The 19,042-nt window shown below is 47.3% G+C and overlaps 1 protein-coding gene across 4 annotated transcripts in view; it reads left to right on the top strand.

Annotated features, from left to right (window-relative positions):
- LOC122227036 (BEN domain-containing protein 5) overlaps window positions 1-19,042 on the top strand; it is a 1,450,833-nt gene that overhangs the window by 1,415,685 nt on the left and 16,106 nt on the right. For all 4 annotated transcript variants that reach the window (XM_042951161.1, XM_042951163.1, XM_042951160.1 and 1 more), the window contains exon 12: window positions 17,640-17,736. In XM_042951161.1, coding sequence (XP_042807095.1) covers window positions 17,640-17,736 — 97 coding nt within the window. The remainder of the gene's footprint in view (window positions 1-17,639; window positions 17,737-19,042) is intronic.

Here is a 19,042-nt window from a genome sequence, read left to right as displayed (position 1 = left end):
ATGAGTGATTGCATCTTAAAAGTGTTGGTAGAGCTAATCTAATCTTCCCTTTAAAAGAAAAGAGAAAGAGAAGAGAAGAGAAGAAAAGAAAAAGGAAAAGAAAGGAAGGGAAGAGAAAAAAGAAAGCTTTCATAAAACCATAACATTTGGAACTATTTCCAGTTTACAGATGTGATGCTACTTCTGTGCATACTTCATACTTTCACTTTGTATTAAAGGATCATCAGAAATTTAGCAGAAAGAGAATTTTGGAAGGACATCACATGGGTAAAGACACAAATGATAAAGGAGCATTGAGAGTGATGGGCACTAGAGTGTGGCCAGGGCACAGGATCAGTATGGGAGAAGGAGAGACTAGATAGGTAGGTGGAGGCCACATCACAAGAGGCTGTGATTCCAGGTAAAGGAGATTGGCAATTTATCCTACAGGCACTAAGGAGCCTTCTTCAGGTTTTAAAAACAAAGAACTACACAATATAAAGAGGTTACAACATCTCTCTTTGATTTTCCTTTTCATAATTCCTGCTAGACAATGAGCTCTTGAAAGGAGCTAATGATATCAGATTTATTTCTATATCTCCAGGATGAGGAACACAGTAGGTGTTCACAGTTGTTGGCTGACTAAAATTGAGGTGGCTAAACTGATACCCAGAAGGGGTAAATAACTGTTCAACATCACTGTGAAACCTGGTGGCAAAGGTGGGCCTGATCCCAGGCCAGAGCTTCTGCAGGTATACTACTAAATCATATATCCTTGGGCACCAGGTCTCAGCTGATTCAAGGTTTTGGATTTGAATGCATCCTGTGTGACATGATCTAGGGACATGGCTAATTAACCCCAGATCTCTCTCTGTAATACTGAATCCTTTCCCTCAGAAAGCTCAGCAGAATCCGTGCCCAATCTTAGAAAGCTCATTGGCCTTGGGTATCCTCACAAGACCTATTGATGTCCCAGCCCAGATGTTTTCTCCTGGGCAACCCATTGCCATTATCACATATTTAAGGATAACCATGGCTCAAGGCCTGGGGGATAGCAAAATGAGTCAGACACAGTTGCTGTGCTCAAGGACTAGATTGAACCTGAATGTCTTAGGACACAGACCAAGTCATATGCCCATGCATCTACTGGCTCAAGAAGCTGGTTCAATGATGGAGTGAAGGAACTTGAGGAGATAGGGAAGCAAAGACACCATATATCACTTTATATCACCATATACACTTTATATCATGAAAAAGGAATGGAGTTCAAAGAAAATAGTGCTATCAGGAACAAATTTCAAAAATTTCATGAAGGATGTATGTGGTGCAGTCTAGGCTAAGCCTTGAAGAATGACCAGACTGAGTGTGTATGTGTGTGTGTGTGTGTGTGTGTGTGTGTGTGTTGAGGTAGATACATGGGGGAGGGTGGTGGTATAGGATTAAAGGGAGATCAGAAGGGACTATCAAGTTTGTTTGACCCAGTCCAGAACAGTCAACTATCTAAAATTTCAGGTCACGTTAGGCCTTTATTCTCTACCAGCTATAAAAGGTGTTTGATGTGGAAGGAAAGAAAACTAGCACTTACTGAGCTCCTGCTAAAAACCAGTAAGAAGTGCTTTATATACAATATACTTATTTAATCTTCCAAACCACTTTGAAGTAGGTCTGTGTATCCTTGTTTTACAAATGAGGAGGCCAATTTTAAGCAACTGGTTGGTGGTAGAATCTTTGTGACTCCAAAGTCCTTGATTTTTTAATACTACACCATGGTGACCAGACAGTATGCCCAGTCTATACCCTCTCCTGTGCCCTGGTTGATTGGAGTGGAGGGGGGAGGAGTGTGTGTGTGTGTGTGTGTGTGTACACACGAATGCACGAGACTGATCACATATGCTTCCATACAGGTACCAACTGCAGGCTAAGGAGATTCTGATTACTTCCGTCCAATTAATGCTCTGTTCATTCGTGCTGTCTCTTTGTGATTAGAATTAATTGCTGCTGATTACACTGTGTGGAAGGGAAAGGACGGTCATCAGCAGTTCCGCTTGGGGGATAAAAACATTGTAATGCAAAACAAAACTGGTTGCTGAGGACTTGAATTAGGAAATTCTCTTCTGTTAGAGAAAGATTAGGCGTTCTGTGACCAAAATCAACATTCTATGACCCTACCCAGGCAGAAGGACAAGCAGCTCCTGTTCTGGTCAGCAGTAAAGATAAAAGGAAGTGAGGCAATAGATTTATTTGGAAAATTGGCTGTGTATAAAAACTGGCCATGTGATTTTGCAAATCTCTTCCCCACATGTAAAATGAGGAGGTTTGATGAGGTAAACGTCAAGGTCTTGTATTAGTCAAATTTCTTTGTTGCAAGTGACAGAAAACCCAATTCAAACCTACTTAAGTAAAAAGGAGAATTAATTTGCATGCAAAACTTTAAAGTCCAAAGGAATATTGGTTTTAAGCATGTCTGGATCTAGAGACAGTGTCGTCAGGACAGGGTTTGCAGCTGCTCCCTGAGCATTGATACCATTCTCTGACAGGCTCTCTCCCCTGTGGAAGCAAAATGACTGCCAGCAGCTCCTGGTGGACATCCCATCCTCTCAGGGTTAAGGGGGATTCCCTGATTCCCTCTTTCACAAGTCCCAGAGTTGAGTCACCTTGGACATATGTACACCGGACTGATCATTGTGGCAAGAGTCATTCAGTACTCAGATTGGCCCCAATCAGATTGACTCTATATCCTCCTGGACAGTCTGGGTGAGGTCAGCTCCTCCTGAGACACAGAGACTGAGATTGGGGGCTCAATATGGAAAAACGGGGTGTTGTGAAAGGGGAATTGATTAAGAGCAGGAAAACAAAACAAGACCGATGGCTGCTGTTGGTACCCCCTGCTCAGGTATTTTATGATTCTCTAGCCATTTGGTGCACTGTCAAGTTCAGCCTATAATATATGAAGGCCAGTGAAGTTCCGGGAGTACTTGAAGTCAGGAGGTGTGGTTAAAGGCAAAAGAGAGGATAAAGTATGTTTGAACATCTACTTTATGTGAGAGTCCCTATTGACCGCGTGCTTTCACATTCATTATGTCATTCAGTCTTCACAATACTCTAGTTAGGAGTCATTACCACTTCACAGATAAGAAAATGTAGGATTAGGGGGTGCACACTTGCCCAGGCTTTATGTGTTCATTCATTTACTTATTCTTCCTACAAACATTCTTTAGTGGAGTCATCTTAGGCTGTGGGGAACCGAGGATGGGGAAGATACAGGCTCTGCCCTCTGGGAGCTCATGGTCTAGTGAGAAAGAGAGAGGCCAAGAGCTGTGCAGATTCTGGATGTAATCGGTCAGTCCCAGCCTGGTGGGAGTTAGCTCAGTTCTGACACCCAGCTCTTCCTGCTGGCTCCCAGGCCTTCCTCCTTTTTGTCCCCACCAGGGCCAGGGCCAGGGCCAGGGCTCCCAGCTCTGCCTAGGTGGGATATTGTTCTAAGAATCTTTGGCTCAAGAGGAGGGTGTGTCCCTGGAGGCCCAGAAGTATTCATTTGTTTTCACCTTCTAGCTATAAGTAGCTGGTTGTGGAAGAAACATGACCCCTTGACCCCAGGACCCACCTGCCTGGGACTAGAGGGGAATTGTTTCATCCACAAAACCTTTTCATCTCTGAATCTTTGACCTTACATGGGCTCCTTGGAAATATGTATCGTACAGTGATAGTCTCCTTCTTCTCTTCATCAGATAGTCCCTCTTCCAGGGACCCTGCTTTCCTAGGAGTGACAGAAGAATAAAGCCACTTTACCTTCTGGAGTTTGTGATGCTTGCTTTCAATCTTCCTTGTGCCAAACTCCCACAGCTCAGTATCTCTATTCTTTTTTTTTTTTTTTGACAGTTTATTTATTTGTGAGAGAGAGAGAGACAGAGCATGAGCAGGGGAGGGGCAGAGAGAGAGGGAGACACAGAATCAGAAGCAAGTTCCAGGCTCTGAGCTGTCAGCACAGAGCCCAACCCAGGGCTCAAAACCACAAGCCGTGAGATCATGACCTGAACTGAAGTCAGACGCCTAACTGAGCCACCCAGGCACCCCTTAGCATCTCTATTCTTAAAATCTCATTCACCATTAGCCACTAGGAAGTAACCACTGTTTCTCCTCCTAATGAAGTCCTCAGACACCTAGATTTCTCCCCAAATTCCCACAATTAGCAGCAAAATATTGATTGAACACCACGTGTGTCATACACTGCCAGGCAGAGGGGGGATTATGGTGAACGAGACAGACACAGTTTTTGCAATCATGGAACTTGGTAGTCTAGTAGAAGAGGTTTTACCAAAAACCACACTGGTGCGTAAAGTTACAGACATGAGAGGCCTATATGAAGGGGTGCCAGGGGCCCTGGGAGGTATATGACAGCAGCCACTGATTTGTCCAGGAGGTCAGGGAAGGCTTTCTTGAAGAAGTGGAATTTGGGCTGAGGGCTGACGCATGAGCAGACATTACCTAGAGGCAGCAAGGCAGACGGTCTATGACAGCCTCTCAGGCACGGGCTGTGAAGGGGGGGTGTGAAGTGGCATCTACCTGGTTGAGGAAGTCCTGTTCTCAAGGGTCTCAATGACAGCATGGGTTACAATATGACTTGTTGTCTTATTGTTAGTAAAATAGAGCAGGATTGAATGAGACGTGGAACAGGCATGTTTTATATCCTGACACAGAGCAGATCCTGATTAGTGTTTGTCAGAGGGAGGGACGCAGTCAGGCAGACAAGCAGACAGGCCAGCTGGCCCATCAGAGGTGTGGGAGAGTGAGAATAGAAAAGAAAAGTTCCAGAGAAAATAGATTCTATCCTTTAAAATTTGGGTAAATGTGTTAGTCTCGTGGGGAGTTCAAGCCCAGCTTCTTACCCATCCTGTCTGTGGGCTCACTTTGGGTTTGCCTGACAAGAAACCAAGATGTCCCCCAAAGAGCATGAGATGTAAGGAAATGTCAGTAACTAGGCATCACAGTGGAGGTTCAAAGTAGGAATCATGACTCACTTGATGCAAATGTGCAGCAAAATAAAATTAGGCAACTGTCCTATTGAGAAGAGTGCCATGGAAGGGACTCTAAGGAACACAGAGCTCCCTGGATTCTAGGAGCCACATTCAGACTTCATATCCAGGATCACTGGTGACACCAGCATCTGATTCCCCAAGATAGGAACCTGGTGTGCTATCCTTGATGCTTTTTCTAGTCCAGCCATCTCTGCCAGAACCCCACATTCCCAGATTACCCCACATTAAATGCCCAGCTCACATTCATTTTATGTGACAAGTATTTCTAATTCTGTCCCTTCCTTCTTGCCCCTCTGTTAGAGTCCCAGCTTAGGTCCTCCTCATCCTCCCAAGACCAGACCTATCCTTGTCTCCAGTCTTTATCCCTTCCAAACCATCTTCTACCAGGGCCACAGGAATAATCATTATGAAGCCAAATCTAACATTCTCTCTCCCTCCCTTAAAACTTTGTCATGGTTCCTTATTACCTACAGCATAAAGTTCACGTTCATTACATCACACAAGCCACTCATGACCTGTCTTTGTGTATTTATCTTGCTTCCTTCTTCATCTTGTAGAAGATATTCCAGCCAAACCAGATGTCTTATAGTTTTTGAGGGGATCACCGTGCCTCAGGAAGCATGCACATGCCTCTGCCTGTCTTCAGGGATCCCTTCCCATGCCGTCATCCCCTCTTTGCCTGGGCAGCTCCTACTCTTTTGTCAAGTCCCCCAGATTCCAACCTCATTCTACATTTGTTTTTTTTTATTGACTATCTCCCCTACTGGGATGTGAGCTCCATGAGCACATATGCACTGTTGTATCTCAGCATCTAGAAAAGTACCTGGTGCATAGTAAATTCTCAATTACTTGTTGACTGAATTACTTAATGCAGATTCATCTCCGTTAAAAGCCCCCCACTCAGTTCAGCACAAGTGTTACCTTCTCTGAGAAGTCTTCTGGGGTCCTTCCAACGTTAAGTCTTACTTTCTGTTTCCCGATTCCCTTACTTCCCTCTGCCATCGAGACCATTGCCCTGCACTGCAGTTTTTATTTACATGTCTTCCCTAAGGGCTGCTCGGGACCGAGACTGACTTATCATTTCCAAATCCATAGCATTCGGCCCAGAGCCTTACACAGCAGATAATAAATATTGAATAAGTGAATAAATCCATCTTAAGACGGTTAATTATATAAGTATAGCATGATAATAATTCTCAAAAACCTTAGGCCTTGCAGTTGGACAGACCTGAGTTGAGTCTTACCTCCAATTGCTAACTGAGTGATGTTAGATAAGTGATATCTCTGTACCTCAGTTTTCTAACCTGTAACATGGGAATAATAAAATCTACCTCATTTGCACATAGTAAATAGCACGGTGCTCAGAAGATAGTAAATGATCATAAACATGAGCTCCATCCCCTGAGTTTCAGGTTTGAGATAACAGTTAAAAAGAAAATAACACAAGGGCAGGAAAGAAAATCATAAAACATTGGAGCCAGTAGGGCCCTAAAGATTGGAATTTAAAGGATGGGATCATTTCTATTTTGCTTAAGATGGAACAAAAATGTCCCCAAATGAGGATTAAATGTAAGGAGGTAGCCAAGAGTAAGGTATTGTAATGGAGTTTCACTGTACTATAGCCATCCCCAGGTGAAATCGTGCAAAAACCTGAATTCCTCCTAATTATACAAATGGAGAAAGTGAGGCCCAGGAGGGGGTGCGTGACCCAGCCCAGGTCATACAGCAATTTGGTTAAAGCTGACATTCTTTTATGGGTCTCTTGACTCACAGGATATTGTTCATTCCCTTAATGCATGTAAGTGCTTCAGATTCAGGCTGAGTCAGGAATGAAGAAACAAGGAACCGGGAAGGACCTTCTTTTAAAGATCAAGAACCCTATAGTCTGTCCCTTCAGCAAACCATTTAGTGGGCCTCTTAAATTCTAGGCTAGTTGTGATTATTACTTTGTTCCCCCATTGCTTAGCTGAGCTGTTCCTTTGGCCCCTCCAGTGGACTGGCACCACCAGAATCTCTGAGCTCCTCTAAGGTAATGCAGGTGTACTGAGGACAGAGTCTACCTACTATTAACTGTGCTCCAAACCTAACTTGATTGCACTCCCCAGCACCACCAGATTCTCACTAATCCCAGAAGAGTCATGGTATAAAAAGTGAATGAGTCAGAAGATGAGAAGGAATATTATTATCTAAAGGTGATGATAAACTCAAGGATCACTGTCCAAATTTAGAGCAGAGATTCTTAACATTTGGAAGGATGCAGATTTCTTTGAAAATTATGCAAAATTATGAATATCCTCCCCAGGAAAATTCACACATACATGTAAATTTTTGCCCGTAATACACGAGGGGCCAGGAAGCCCCTAATTCCCCAGGTAGGAACTTGGAATCTAGAGACTCCCAAAACATCACAGAGCTGAAAGTTTCAAAACATCAGCAAGTCTGCCCCTCCCCCGACTTGCCAGATTGGAAAACTGACACTTGTCCCACACAAGGCCACGCAGTCCCTCCCCCTAACCTCCCAGACAGGCCCAGAGCCAGGACTCATTGGAGCTTTTCCCACTTATTATGCTTCTTGTCCCTGCCTCCCGCTTGCTCCAAGATGCTGCTGCACAAATATTGACTTTGGTCTTTAGTCTTGTTTTTATATTGTGTGTCAGTGGAAGCTTCTGAAAATATCTAGGAGCATCTCAGAGAAGCAGAGCCTCCTCTAGCACTGAACCGCGTCCAAGCCCCCCCATTTGCTGGGTGGGGCCCAGCTGGGCAGGCACAGCAGACTTCGTGAGCGAATTTCCAGAGCTGTGGTCAGCCATCAGTGGGCAAAGGGAGGCACTGCTGGGAAACTGCTAGTTCCCGGCATGGAACGGAGGGAGAGCGGGGGAGTCACAAAACAAGCTGGAGTGTGGGAGGTGGCGGGGAGAAACGAACTTTCCTCTCGAGTGAGGAATGGCTCTGAGATAGATGGGCCGTAAATACCAGCAGTCCAGGGCAAGTAGGGAAGTGAGAATCATCTCAGAGGCCGAGGGGTGCAAGACACAGAGGGAGGCCACTCTTCCTGCCCAAGTGGTGGGTAGAGGTGCTGAAGCAACCATCCTAGTAGGTCAATACAGCCTGTGAAGTCACGTTCCTTTCCCCTTCGCCTGTCTCCAAGGAGAACTCAGGATGACATTTCCCCAGGTTGGGGAACCAGGGCCTCTCCCAGTCAAGCTCTTGCCCGCTTCTAAAACTCCTGCTTGTGCCCCACCCCCATTTCACCTGCTGCACTCCACCAGATATCATGCACCCCTTAGACCAGTGTCTGTAACTCAGGGGTGAATTCCACACACACCCACACCCACACCCCAGGGAATGTTTGGCAATGTCTGAAGGCATTCTGGGTTGTCACAGCAGGGTGGAAGGTTCTGCTGGTATCTAGGGGGAAAAGCCAAGGATCCTCCTTGCAACAGAATCATCCAGCCCAAGATGTCAATAGTGCCTGGACTGTGAGCAGCGTGAAGGCAGAACCATTCCTGTTTTGTTTCCTCTATCTGCCCAGTGTAGTCTATATTCCTATTACATGGCTCAACACACAGGGGTGCTTGAAAAGTGTCTGTTGAATGAATAAACGAGTAACAAATAATGAATGAATGACAACCTGCCTAACGTGGTCTGAAGTTCAAAAATCCCCCAAGGACATCCTGTCCAGACTCAGGCACATTATTCCTAAGGTCAGATCTCCATCTGTTCTAGCCTAGCCAGCCTCCAGCCTGATTTCTTTTCCAAATACCCCACCAGAGTGATGGGTACTGCTCCCATGCCTGAGAAGTCTGCACTGATCTGGGTGGCCTGAAAGGGTATCCTCTCCTCCTAGGGAGGGGCAGAGAGAGTGAGAACTAGATTAGAACCAGAGATCACCCTCTAGCCAATTTTACAGAAAGGAAACTGAGGCACACAGTATGGAAGGGACCTGTAAGACCTTATCCCTGAACATCCAGAAAATTAAAAAAAATAATTTCATCTCTCTGTCTCCCTATCTCTTATTTCCTGTTTGTCTCCCTCTTACCTTATCTTGGGTTTTTTGGTTTGTTTGTTTCTTCCTTGTCTCTGTTATAGTCCTAACCTGTGTTAAATGGCTCTGGAAACAAGTTTGAATGCGACACACCCTTGTCCTTGAAGAGCTTAGGCTTTGTTGAAGATGACAGGTTCATAAATAATAATGATAATAAAGAGACCTACTACCTGCCAGTATTGTGCTAAGTGCTTTGGATATATAATTTCTAATCAACATGAGAGTCCTGCGAGGTAGGTAGTATTATCCATTTTTAGAGATGTGAAAACTAAGGCTCAGAGAAGTTCAATATCTTGCCCAAAATCATACAGCTAAATGTGTAGGAGTCAATATTAAAACCCATGCTTTTTGGACTTTAACCCCACATTCCAAATAGATGCACAGTGGAATCTAGTGTCAGGGGACAAGGCTTAGACTAGCTTATGGAAGGATGTCAATGCCAGATTTAAAAGTTTAGTTGTTACCCTATAGGTGGCAGGGAATTGGCATAGAGTCATGAGTCAGAAAGTCACAAGGTCAGCAATTATGAGAACATCTCTCTCAGTGAAAATGGAGTCAAGAAGACTAGAGTCAGGAAGACCAATTAGGAGGCTGGAGCCATAGTTCAGATGAGAGAAAAGGATCTCAAGTAAAGGAATAGTAGTGGAGAGGAGGAAGGGCAGGTCTGCAATATGTTTAGGAGGCAAAATAGGCAGCGTATAGTCCAATACAGGTATTTCCTGCAAATAATGTAAATTAAAAGGACTCTGGAGCAAATACTGTACATAAAAAGGACTCTGGAGTTGGGCGTGTCTGGGTCCCAATCTGGTGAATGAAATGCACTTGCTGCTTGTGCAGGAGGCACTGAGGGGCAGTGGGGAGGGATGGGGGGTGAGCACCCAGAGAGATTTACAGCACAGAGCCAGAACTGCACTCCCGACACCCAGGCAGTGTCTTCATCCTCTGCTCTTAGCCACCCAGATGAACTCTGAGAGCATGCAGGAGGCTGGATGAGGACCCCCCAAACAGATCCAGATCCTAACCCCTGGAACCTATCCGTGTCTGCTTACATGGAAACGAGGCCTCTGCAGATGTTATTGTTAAGGATCTTGAGGGAGAAGTTTATCCTGGATTCTTGGGGTGGGCCCAATATGCAGTCACACGTGTCCTTATAAGGGGGACGCAGAGGGAGACTGGACACACAACAGGAGAAGGCAGTGTGGCCACGAGGCAGACACTGGAGTGATGAGGTCATAAGTCAAGGTGCAGAGCAGCCACCAGAAGCTGGGAGAGGCCAGAAACAGCTTCTCCCCTGCAGCCTTTGGAGGGAGTGTGGCCCCATTAGCACCTTACTTTCGCCCCCATTGAAACTGATTTCAGACTTCTGGCCTCCAGAACTGTGAGAGAATACATGTCCGTTGTTTTAAGGCACCGAGTTGGTGGTGAATTATAGTGGCTGTAGGAATCCAGTCCGGAGTCTCCTTTATCCCCACCTTGGGTTCCCTCTTGGAGGATTTGGGCATCCTCCCCACCATTTGTGTATGTGTTCTTCTCCCCTCTCCTTTCACGAAATTCCTACCCTCCTGAGTTGCTTCTCATGTGTCAGAGAGGAGGCCCCCCCTCCTGTCACCTGTCTCTCCCCTCCTCTGTCTCTGCCTCTATTTCAGTCTCCCTGTTGTCATGTGCTGTCTCTCCTCCAAAGCCTGTGTAGCCCTGCTTGTTTTTTTTTTTTTATTTTTTTTTAACGTGTATTCATCTTTGAGAGACAGAGAGAGACAGAGCATGAGTGGGAAAGGGGCAGAGACAGGGAGACACAGAATCCTAAGCAGGCTCTAGGCTCTGAGCTGTAAGCACAGAGCCCGACGTGGGGCTCGAACTCACTGAGCGCGAGATCATGACCTGAGCCGAAGTCACTCAACCGACTGAGCCACCCAGGCGCCCTGCCCTGCTTGCTTTTGACTCTTTCTGTTCCACTCTGCCTTTCTCTTTCTCCCTCCCCGTTGTCTACATTTCTCTTTCTCTCTCTCTCTCTCTCTCTGATTCTCTCCCTTTGCCAGTCGCTTCCTATTCTTCTCTCTGCCCCTCCCTCCATTTCTCTCCACTTTTCAAGTTCAAGCTGTTCTCAGCCCCTCCGATGATCTTCCTTTCTGCTCCATCCTGATGGGTTTCTCTTCATATCTTCCTGGCTGTTCGCATCTCTTTCTCTTTTGGTCTCTGCCTCTGCCTCTCTCTCTGTCTCTTCCTCCCTCTCACTGTGTCTCCATGTCCTCCCTCTCTCTGTCTCTCTCTGTCTCTGTCTCCCTCCCACATTCGCAGGCGTCCTCACCTAGGGGTGCATCAGGACTCGCCTGCTATTGGAAAGGACTCTGCAATGACCTGTGCGCCCCCCACGCTGCACTTCGGAGAAGGATTCATCTGTTTATCATGCACCTGTCTGCCACCATGGGAGGATGGGGGAAGGAGGCAGAGGCAAAAGATATTTCACTGTCGCATTGTTCTTCTGGCTTTACCTACAGGCCCCTAGACAGGTGCCTCTTAACATTCCAGCAGTGCTGTCAGCCTTGCGGAGGAGAAATCACGTTTCCTTGGCCTACCGCTCTGCAGAATTAATCTTTCCCCTTTAACGATGATCATCTGTTGCTGGCAGGGGCAGGAGTATGAGCAGGGCTATCCAGGCGGGGCTTTCAAAACAGGGAGCCAGTAGGAGTTAAATTTTCTTATTTGGAGGCAGGATGATAGCAAGGAAAGATTTCATGAGGACTAGGACTTTTTCTCTTCCCTGTGTCCCAGAACAGCATCTGGCATGTAAAAGACACTTGCTGGGGCGCCTGGGTGGCTCAGTCGGTTAAGCGTCCGACTTCAGCTCAGGTCACGATCTCGCGGTCCGCGAGTTCGAGCCCCGCGTCGGGCTCTGGGCTGATGGCTCAGAGGCTGGAGCTTGCTTCTGATTCTGTGTCTCCCTCTCTCTCTGCCCCTCCCCCGTTCATGCTGTGTCTCTCTCTGTCTCAAAAATAAATAAACGTTAAAAAAAAAATTAAAAAAAAAAAAAAAAGACACTTGCTAAATATATGAATGAATGAATGGGCTTCAGTCCTCATTGTGCCAGTTCTTGATGGGCCTCACTGGACAAGTCACTTCCAAGTTCTCATCTGCGAAATGGGGACGGTAATCAGACCTGCCTGCAGCACACAGCTATGGGGAAAGAGGGAGTGAAATATGGTATCTGATGAGTGGGGCTGGACCTTCGCTCCCTTCAGGGCCGGCCAGGCCAGGTGGGCTCACTGATGGTTCTAGAAGAGTTGCAGAGAGTGAGAAGTGTGGAGATGGTAGCAGAGATGAAGGGGAAGGAACAGGATGGGGAAGGGAAGCCACAGGCCAGGCAGGAAAGCGTGTGTGAGATGCGTTCCCTCTGGGGCTGCTCAGGGACGTAGGGAGGACCTTCCTCAGGAAGCTGCCATGTGTCACGAAGGAGGAGTTTTCTGACTCCCTTCAGGGGGAACTCATCCCCAAGGCTGACTACTGTCCCTAGTAGTGGGATTGGGCTGGGCCAAGCAAGAGGCCAAAAATGAAATTGCTGGTCAGGGCTTGTGTTTCTGATGAGGGGGATCCTGATCCTGGGTGCTGGCCAGCTCCTTCACCTCCTCCAAGCCCGCTCAAACCCCACCTTTTCAGTGAGGCTCCTCTGACCACTTTACCTAGTGCGACAATGTGCCCCCTGCCCCCTGTACTCCCCTTACACTGTCCTTTATCTTTACTTTATAGCACTTATCACTTTCACTTTCTGGCATTCTCAATAATTTACAAATGTGTAGGATTGACAGTTTGTCTCCCATAACTGGAACAAAAGCTCCATGAAGACAGGGATCCTTGTGAGTTTTGTTTGCTGTATATCCCAAGTGCCTAAAACTACTCGGCATAGAGCAAGTTCTCGGTAAACATTTGTTGAACGAAAGAATTGGGATGGGATTTTTCATAAGTTTATTGTATCGAACACACCACATTAATGCTAGAAAGGACCTGAGAGACTGTACTTTTTACCACAGAGGAGTTAAGCCCAGAGCAGGGAAATGGCCACGGTCACATGGCAAGTTACTGATTGAAACCAGATTGGTCTCTTTATTCCCACTTACGTGCTCATTCGATGCACCAGATCCAGGACCTGAGACAGGAGAACAGAGGGTCCTGCAGCCACTGCCCCTCTCCAAGAGACCTCGGGATGCTGAGAGGAGGAACAGGAGGTGGGGAGCTGGGCAGAGTGGGACATTCATGCCATACAGTCAGCAAGTTTGCGGCTTGCATGATCCCAGAGGACTGGCAGTTCAGAAACCATTTCCATGATCTGCTTCTTTCCCTGTTTCTGCCGTAGGACATGGCTGCTTAGTGTCTCAGTGGCATCTTGAACTCAAACTGACTCCTAGTCTCTTCCATGAGCCTGCTCCACCACCCTCAGACTTCTGCATTCCCAGTCACCGCACCCCATCCACCCGGCTGCTCTGGCTAAGTGCACAGGAGGTCACCGTTCACCCCCGCCTCTCCGCAGGCCCCATGGCCAACCTGCCAGCTCCTCTCCCAAAACATATATGCCCATCTCCACTGCCTCTGTCCTGGTCCAGACCTCCCTTGTTTTTACCCCGGACCTGCTGCAGTATTCTCCTGGCCCATCTGCCCTGCTCCCACTCTTGCTGCCTTATTTTTAGCACAGCAGTGACCTTTTAAAATTATAAATCAGACCGTCTCATTTTCCTGCTTAAAATTCTTCAGCAGCTTCCCATTCTCTTAGAAAATCTAGACTCCTTCAGGTGACCCAGAATAAGGCTCCACGTGATCTCTCCCCTGCCTGTCCCTCTATGCCAGCCCGCTCTCAGACCCTCTCCCCGACCCAAGGACTTTTTCCCACTGCCCCTGTCTGCTCTTTCACACGTCCTCCTCAGGGAGGCCCGCCCACATCCCCTGTCTGAAGCAGAGCCCCATCACTCCCTCTTACAGACCCTGCGCATTTTCATCCTACACTAGTACAATCGCAATTATATCTTTGTTTGGGTTTTTATTGCTTTGTTATCTGTCTCCACTTCTAGACTTAAGAACCATTGTCTTGGTTGTTTTGCTGTGTTTTATTTATTTATTATTGTTTACCACAGTATACCATGAGACTTCCAGACAGCCTGAACATAGCAGTTGATCAATAACTATATATTGAGTGGACAAATGATAGATACGACCACAGACACCCATATCAACTATTTTGAATTGCCTATGGAATAGAAGTTTAAATTCCTTAATTTGGCATTCAAAGCCTCTCCTGATCTGTCCACAGCCTTGCCTTGCAGCCTCACCTTTTGCTCTACACTGAGGTGGCCTGGGCCCTTGATCCCTCTTCTGTCTTTTTTATGGCCCGGGGTCACATGCCCCGGCCACACTCCGTGCTGCCACTGATCCCATCTCTCTCTTCCTCCCCCTTGCGATTCATCCTTGTGCTTCAAATCTCTGTTATATACCCATTTCCATGAAGCCTTCCACAATTCCCCCAGTTGGGATTCAATCTCCTTCTACATGTCCATGGAGTTTAGTGTTGGAATGTATAATCACGCTCAAGAGAGGGGAAACGATATGCACCTTGCTAAAAGACCCTCAGGTTCACCTGCTACCTACCTCACTCTCAGGCCACAGGATTCCAGGTCACTTATGCAGGTTTTCCTTCTTTACAGTGTCCTCTTCTGCAAAATATGTGTAGAATGGTACTTTGACCTTGCAGGGTTGTGGTGGGGACTGGTGATAGTAACTACACTGTGCAGCGCACGGGGAGAGCGCTAAAATAAACGGTCGTGAAGATGACAAGGCAGCAGCCTGCTCGGTGATATAGTCAGTGGGACATGCTAGTTTCCTCCTCCCGACTGGCCACTGTGCTCATCTAATTCTTCTTTCTCTAACCCCATCCCTGTCACTCTTCCTCCCAGCATACATATGGGATGAGCCCAACGAATGTTAGAATGAATGAATGAATGAATGGGAGTGAACAGCACATGCCCAAACCCTTGTTACCTGTTACAGGGTCCCGGAAGTACCAGAGTTACTGACACCTGCCCCTTAGTTGAAACAGCTCTGAGTGGAAGTCCCCAAATCAGTCTGGGTTTCACACCATCCCAGCCAAGCCCCCCCGCCGCTTCTGTGATTTGGGGGTCCCGACCCCACCTGCCGTCTGTTCCGACCCCCCACCAGAAACAGATCAGTGAGCCACAGAAGAATATGCGGAAGATGACATTGTCAGCGTCTAGGCTATCCGGCGATGTTTGTTGGCAATGCAAAGTCGGGAGCTCCGCATTCTCTCTCTCTATTGGGCAATATATTGGAAAGGCTTCAGCCAGAAGAGTTAGTGCCCTCTCCTTGTCTGGGTCCTAAATCCTTGTCCAAAGACAGCTTGTTTTAACTGCAGATGTTTGATTCGTCTCTCCCCTCCTCCCACCCAGGTCCCATATCTTGCTTGACTCAAACAGGGTCGTTGCAGTAAGTAGCCTGGTGTGAGACCTTCAGGATTTGAGGGATCTGTAACATGGTAGGAGAGGGAAAGGGAAAGAGGGTGCCCCAGACAAGTCCACCTTTAAAACCCTGTCTTTCAAACAGGGCTCATCTGAAAACAATCAGCACTTCACAGGGGAACATTTTACTGGCAGCCTGACTCCGTTTCCTTGCAAGGTTCAAGAGTTTTGCTAACACAGATTTCTTCTAGGGTGGCTTTGAGTCTGGCTCCCAAGGCAGGCTGGGGAGGATGGGCTCACACTTCCCTTGTCCCCCACTGTCTCGCTTATTTCGTCAGCACCCACGTGTCAGTCACGCACCGCAGCACAGGCCCCGTGAGCTGGCTCTTGCTCACATTTCATGGGTGCAGGGACCCAGGCTCAGGAGGACGGAGTTGCTTACAGGAGACTGTTCTAGGGCTCTCCTGCTGTGTAACACACTTCCCCCAGATGGAGCATTTAAAACACCAGCTCTTCCCTCATGCTTTCTGTGGGTCCAAAATTTGCGGAGGGCGCCATCGAATGGTCTTATTCTGGAGGCTGCGACGCAGTTGCTGGAGCGAGAACAGCAGTGTGCTGGTGGCACCGTGGGCTGGCGGGAGTCTCCCTTTGGCCGGGTCTCCGCACAGTGGCAGGGCCTCCACCTGCAACCCCTCTGTGGGCTAGTCTGGGCTGCCTCACAGCATGGTGGCCTCAGCGCAGCAGGACTGCTTGCATGGAGGTGCAGGACGCTAGCTGGAGTAGTCCAGCAGGCCAGGGACAAGTGACATCTCCTTTACTGACCTTGCCTCAGAAGGCCCACAGTGTCACTTTGACCACTTCTGCCATTCTTGTGGTCACAAGTGAGTCACAAGCCCACCCAGGTCCAAAGAGAGGAGACATAGACCACTAGACCACACTTCTCGGTGGAAGGAGGGTCAAAGTCATAGCATAGAATAACACGTGAGCTAGGAAATATCGTTGCAGACATTTTTAAAAAATACAATGTGCCATACACAGAATGTGGCAGAGCCAGGATTTGGATTAGATGCATCTGATTCCAAGATTTCTACTATACTTTTTTAGTCCAGTCCACAGGGACCTCTCCTCTCCTCTGCACCCCTGTAGTCTTACTGTCAGCACACACAGTGGTGATTTGGTCTCCCCAAGCCAGCTGGAGCCTGACTAGGTTAAAAGGAGCAGACCAGGGTCTGCTGGTTGGAGAGGCCATGCCTAATGCCAGCTTGTGAACTCTTTAAAGAAGGGGACAGAGAAGGTCGGTCACATGCAGAGGAAGAAAGCAGGTGGCGGCCCCAGAGCACAGCGAGCCTGCGGCACATCTCAGTGTCATAAACGACTTGTCTGGTGTTTTTCCTCCTCCCACCAGGCACTGGCCTGGGATGACTCAGCCCTTGACAGAAAAGGTGCCTTCAGGATGGGAAACAGCCCAGGGTGGTGGAACGTTCACTGCTCTGGAGTCAGACATTCCTGAATTGGAGTCCTGGCTCTACCATTGCCTAAGTTAGGCAGCCTTGCACAAGTACCTTAAACTCCCAGAGCAAAAGGGAGATTAAGATGCCTTCCCTACAGGATTGTTTAAAGTGTATAAGTAAACAAAGTAGTAGTGCCATGCCAGGAACATAGTAGGTGCTCCATAAATGCTACTTTCCATGTCCTGGGCCATGTCCTACCCCAGCCTGGGGGCTTCTTGAAGACGGTGGTGAAACTCATTTCACTGTTCCACGAACACTAGTCAGAGCACGGAAGCCCAGCGAGCCCCAGAGGGACAGAGTATGTTCCAAAAGCCAGGAAGAGAGCTTTGAGGTAAGATGACCTAGACCCATATCCTGGTTCCTCTCCTTTCTAGTCCTGTGACCTCGGGCAAATTATTTAACTTCTTTGTACCTTGATTTCCTCATCTGTGAAATGAGGAAAAGAATAGTGTCGAAAATTGTGTGAAGATCAAAAAAGGCAGTACATAGAAAAAGCTTAGAATGGTGATTCTAGGTGGTATTGCTGCCTCTATTACTGTTATCATTTTTATTACCAGCCCTCTTTTTTCTGACTCGGTCTCCTTTCAAAGTTGCTCCTTGACGCACACTATTGCAGATATGAAGCTGGGACAGAATGTGGCAAGAACATTTTTGGATTATTATCGGCTGAACCCCCTGGTCGAGAGAGTGGCAATTCCCATGCCGAGGCTGCGGTAAGTGACAGGGCAGAACTGTGTGGCTCACGTTCTGTTGAACCAGCTTTGTGTCCAGGGTCGACTTCCCTTGGCTTCTCTCTGGCCCTCAGTTTCCTATCAGTGGCATGGGAAAGATAATCCCTGCCCTGCCACAGAGTGTATGGGGCAGAAGAACTTAACAGCATGTTTTCTGACTATAAAGTATCGTCACAGTGTCAGACAGTGTGGGGTGGTCGCGTTTCCGGGTCTAACATGGGAGTCCACGGGGATGGGAGTTGTTGGGGAACTGAGCGCAGTTATTGTTCTAAGTTAGTCTGGGTGTCTCCATGTGCTTCTTCATCTGGTTGCTCATCCTCTAGAATTCCTATTTCATCTAGGCTCATAAGGTCTCTGATCCTTCCATTTTCACATCTGTACAGTGGGGACGGGTGGCACTCACCTGGAAGGTTATTATGAGATGTGTGTTAAAGCACCCTACATATTGTCAGACATACACATATCCCCTTAGAACATGATAGTCCCTCAAGATGCAAAGGTTTAGGGCTGGGAAGGACATACGCCTAAGAAGTTTTACATCAGGTCTTCTGATGGAGTCAATATTTTGGGCCAGTGAGGAGAGAAGTCAGGGGATAAGTATCCTTCTGGATAGCTAGACCGGAGCCCAAAGTGCTGGGCATTCCCATGCTTCCTGGAAGTAAGCTCAGTGAGCATTTGGACAGTGACATCCAATGGCATCTGGAATTGTGCTGGCCCTGCCTTACCTCTTGGCCTCATTTCCTACTCTCTAGTGATCCAGGCTCCCTAAAGGACAGAATGATGTCCAACTTACTTCTGCCAGACCAGTCTTCCCACTGACCTTGCCCATGACCTTGTCCATATGCTTTGCTGCCTCAGGGCCTTTGCACTGATGCACCTTCCTCCACACCCTATTATTAAGAAAAACAATATTAATCACTGTTATCTATTGAGCAAAGCACTTTTTGTACATGATCTTATTTATTCCTCATATATATTATATTCCCCATATTACAAACGAGGAAAAGAAAGCTCAGAAAGGTGAAGAGGATTGCCTGAGGTCAAAGAGATTTTGGCAGAGGCAGAATTTGAACTAGGATTTTTTTTCATTCCAAAGCTAGACTAAAATCAGGTTAAGTTCCAGCTTAAGCAGGAAGTCTTTGTCACTATCAGTGTGGGTTCAAATTCTGTCTCAGGCTCATCCTAACTGTGGGATCTTAGGCAAGTTTCTTGGCCTCTTGAAACCTCTCTCTACCATAAAGTGGGGGCAATAACTGAAGTCTCTCAAGATGGTTTTAAAAATTAGATG

Source organism: Panthera leo, chromosome C1 (assembly GCF_018350215.1).
Source record: "Panthera leo isolate Ple1 chromosome C1, P.leo_Ple1_pat1.1, whole genome shotgun sequence".
NCBI lineage: Eukaryota > Metazoa > Chordata > Mammalia > Carnivora > Felidae > Panthera > Panthera leo.
This window is presented reverse-complemented; position numbering and strand designations above follow the sequence as displayed.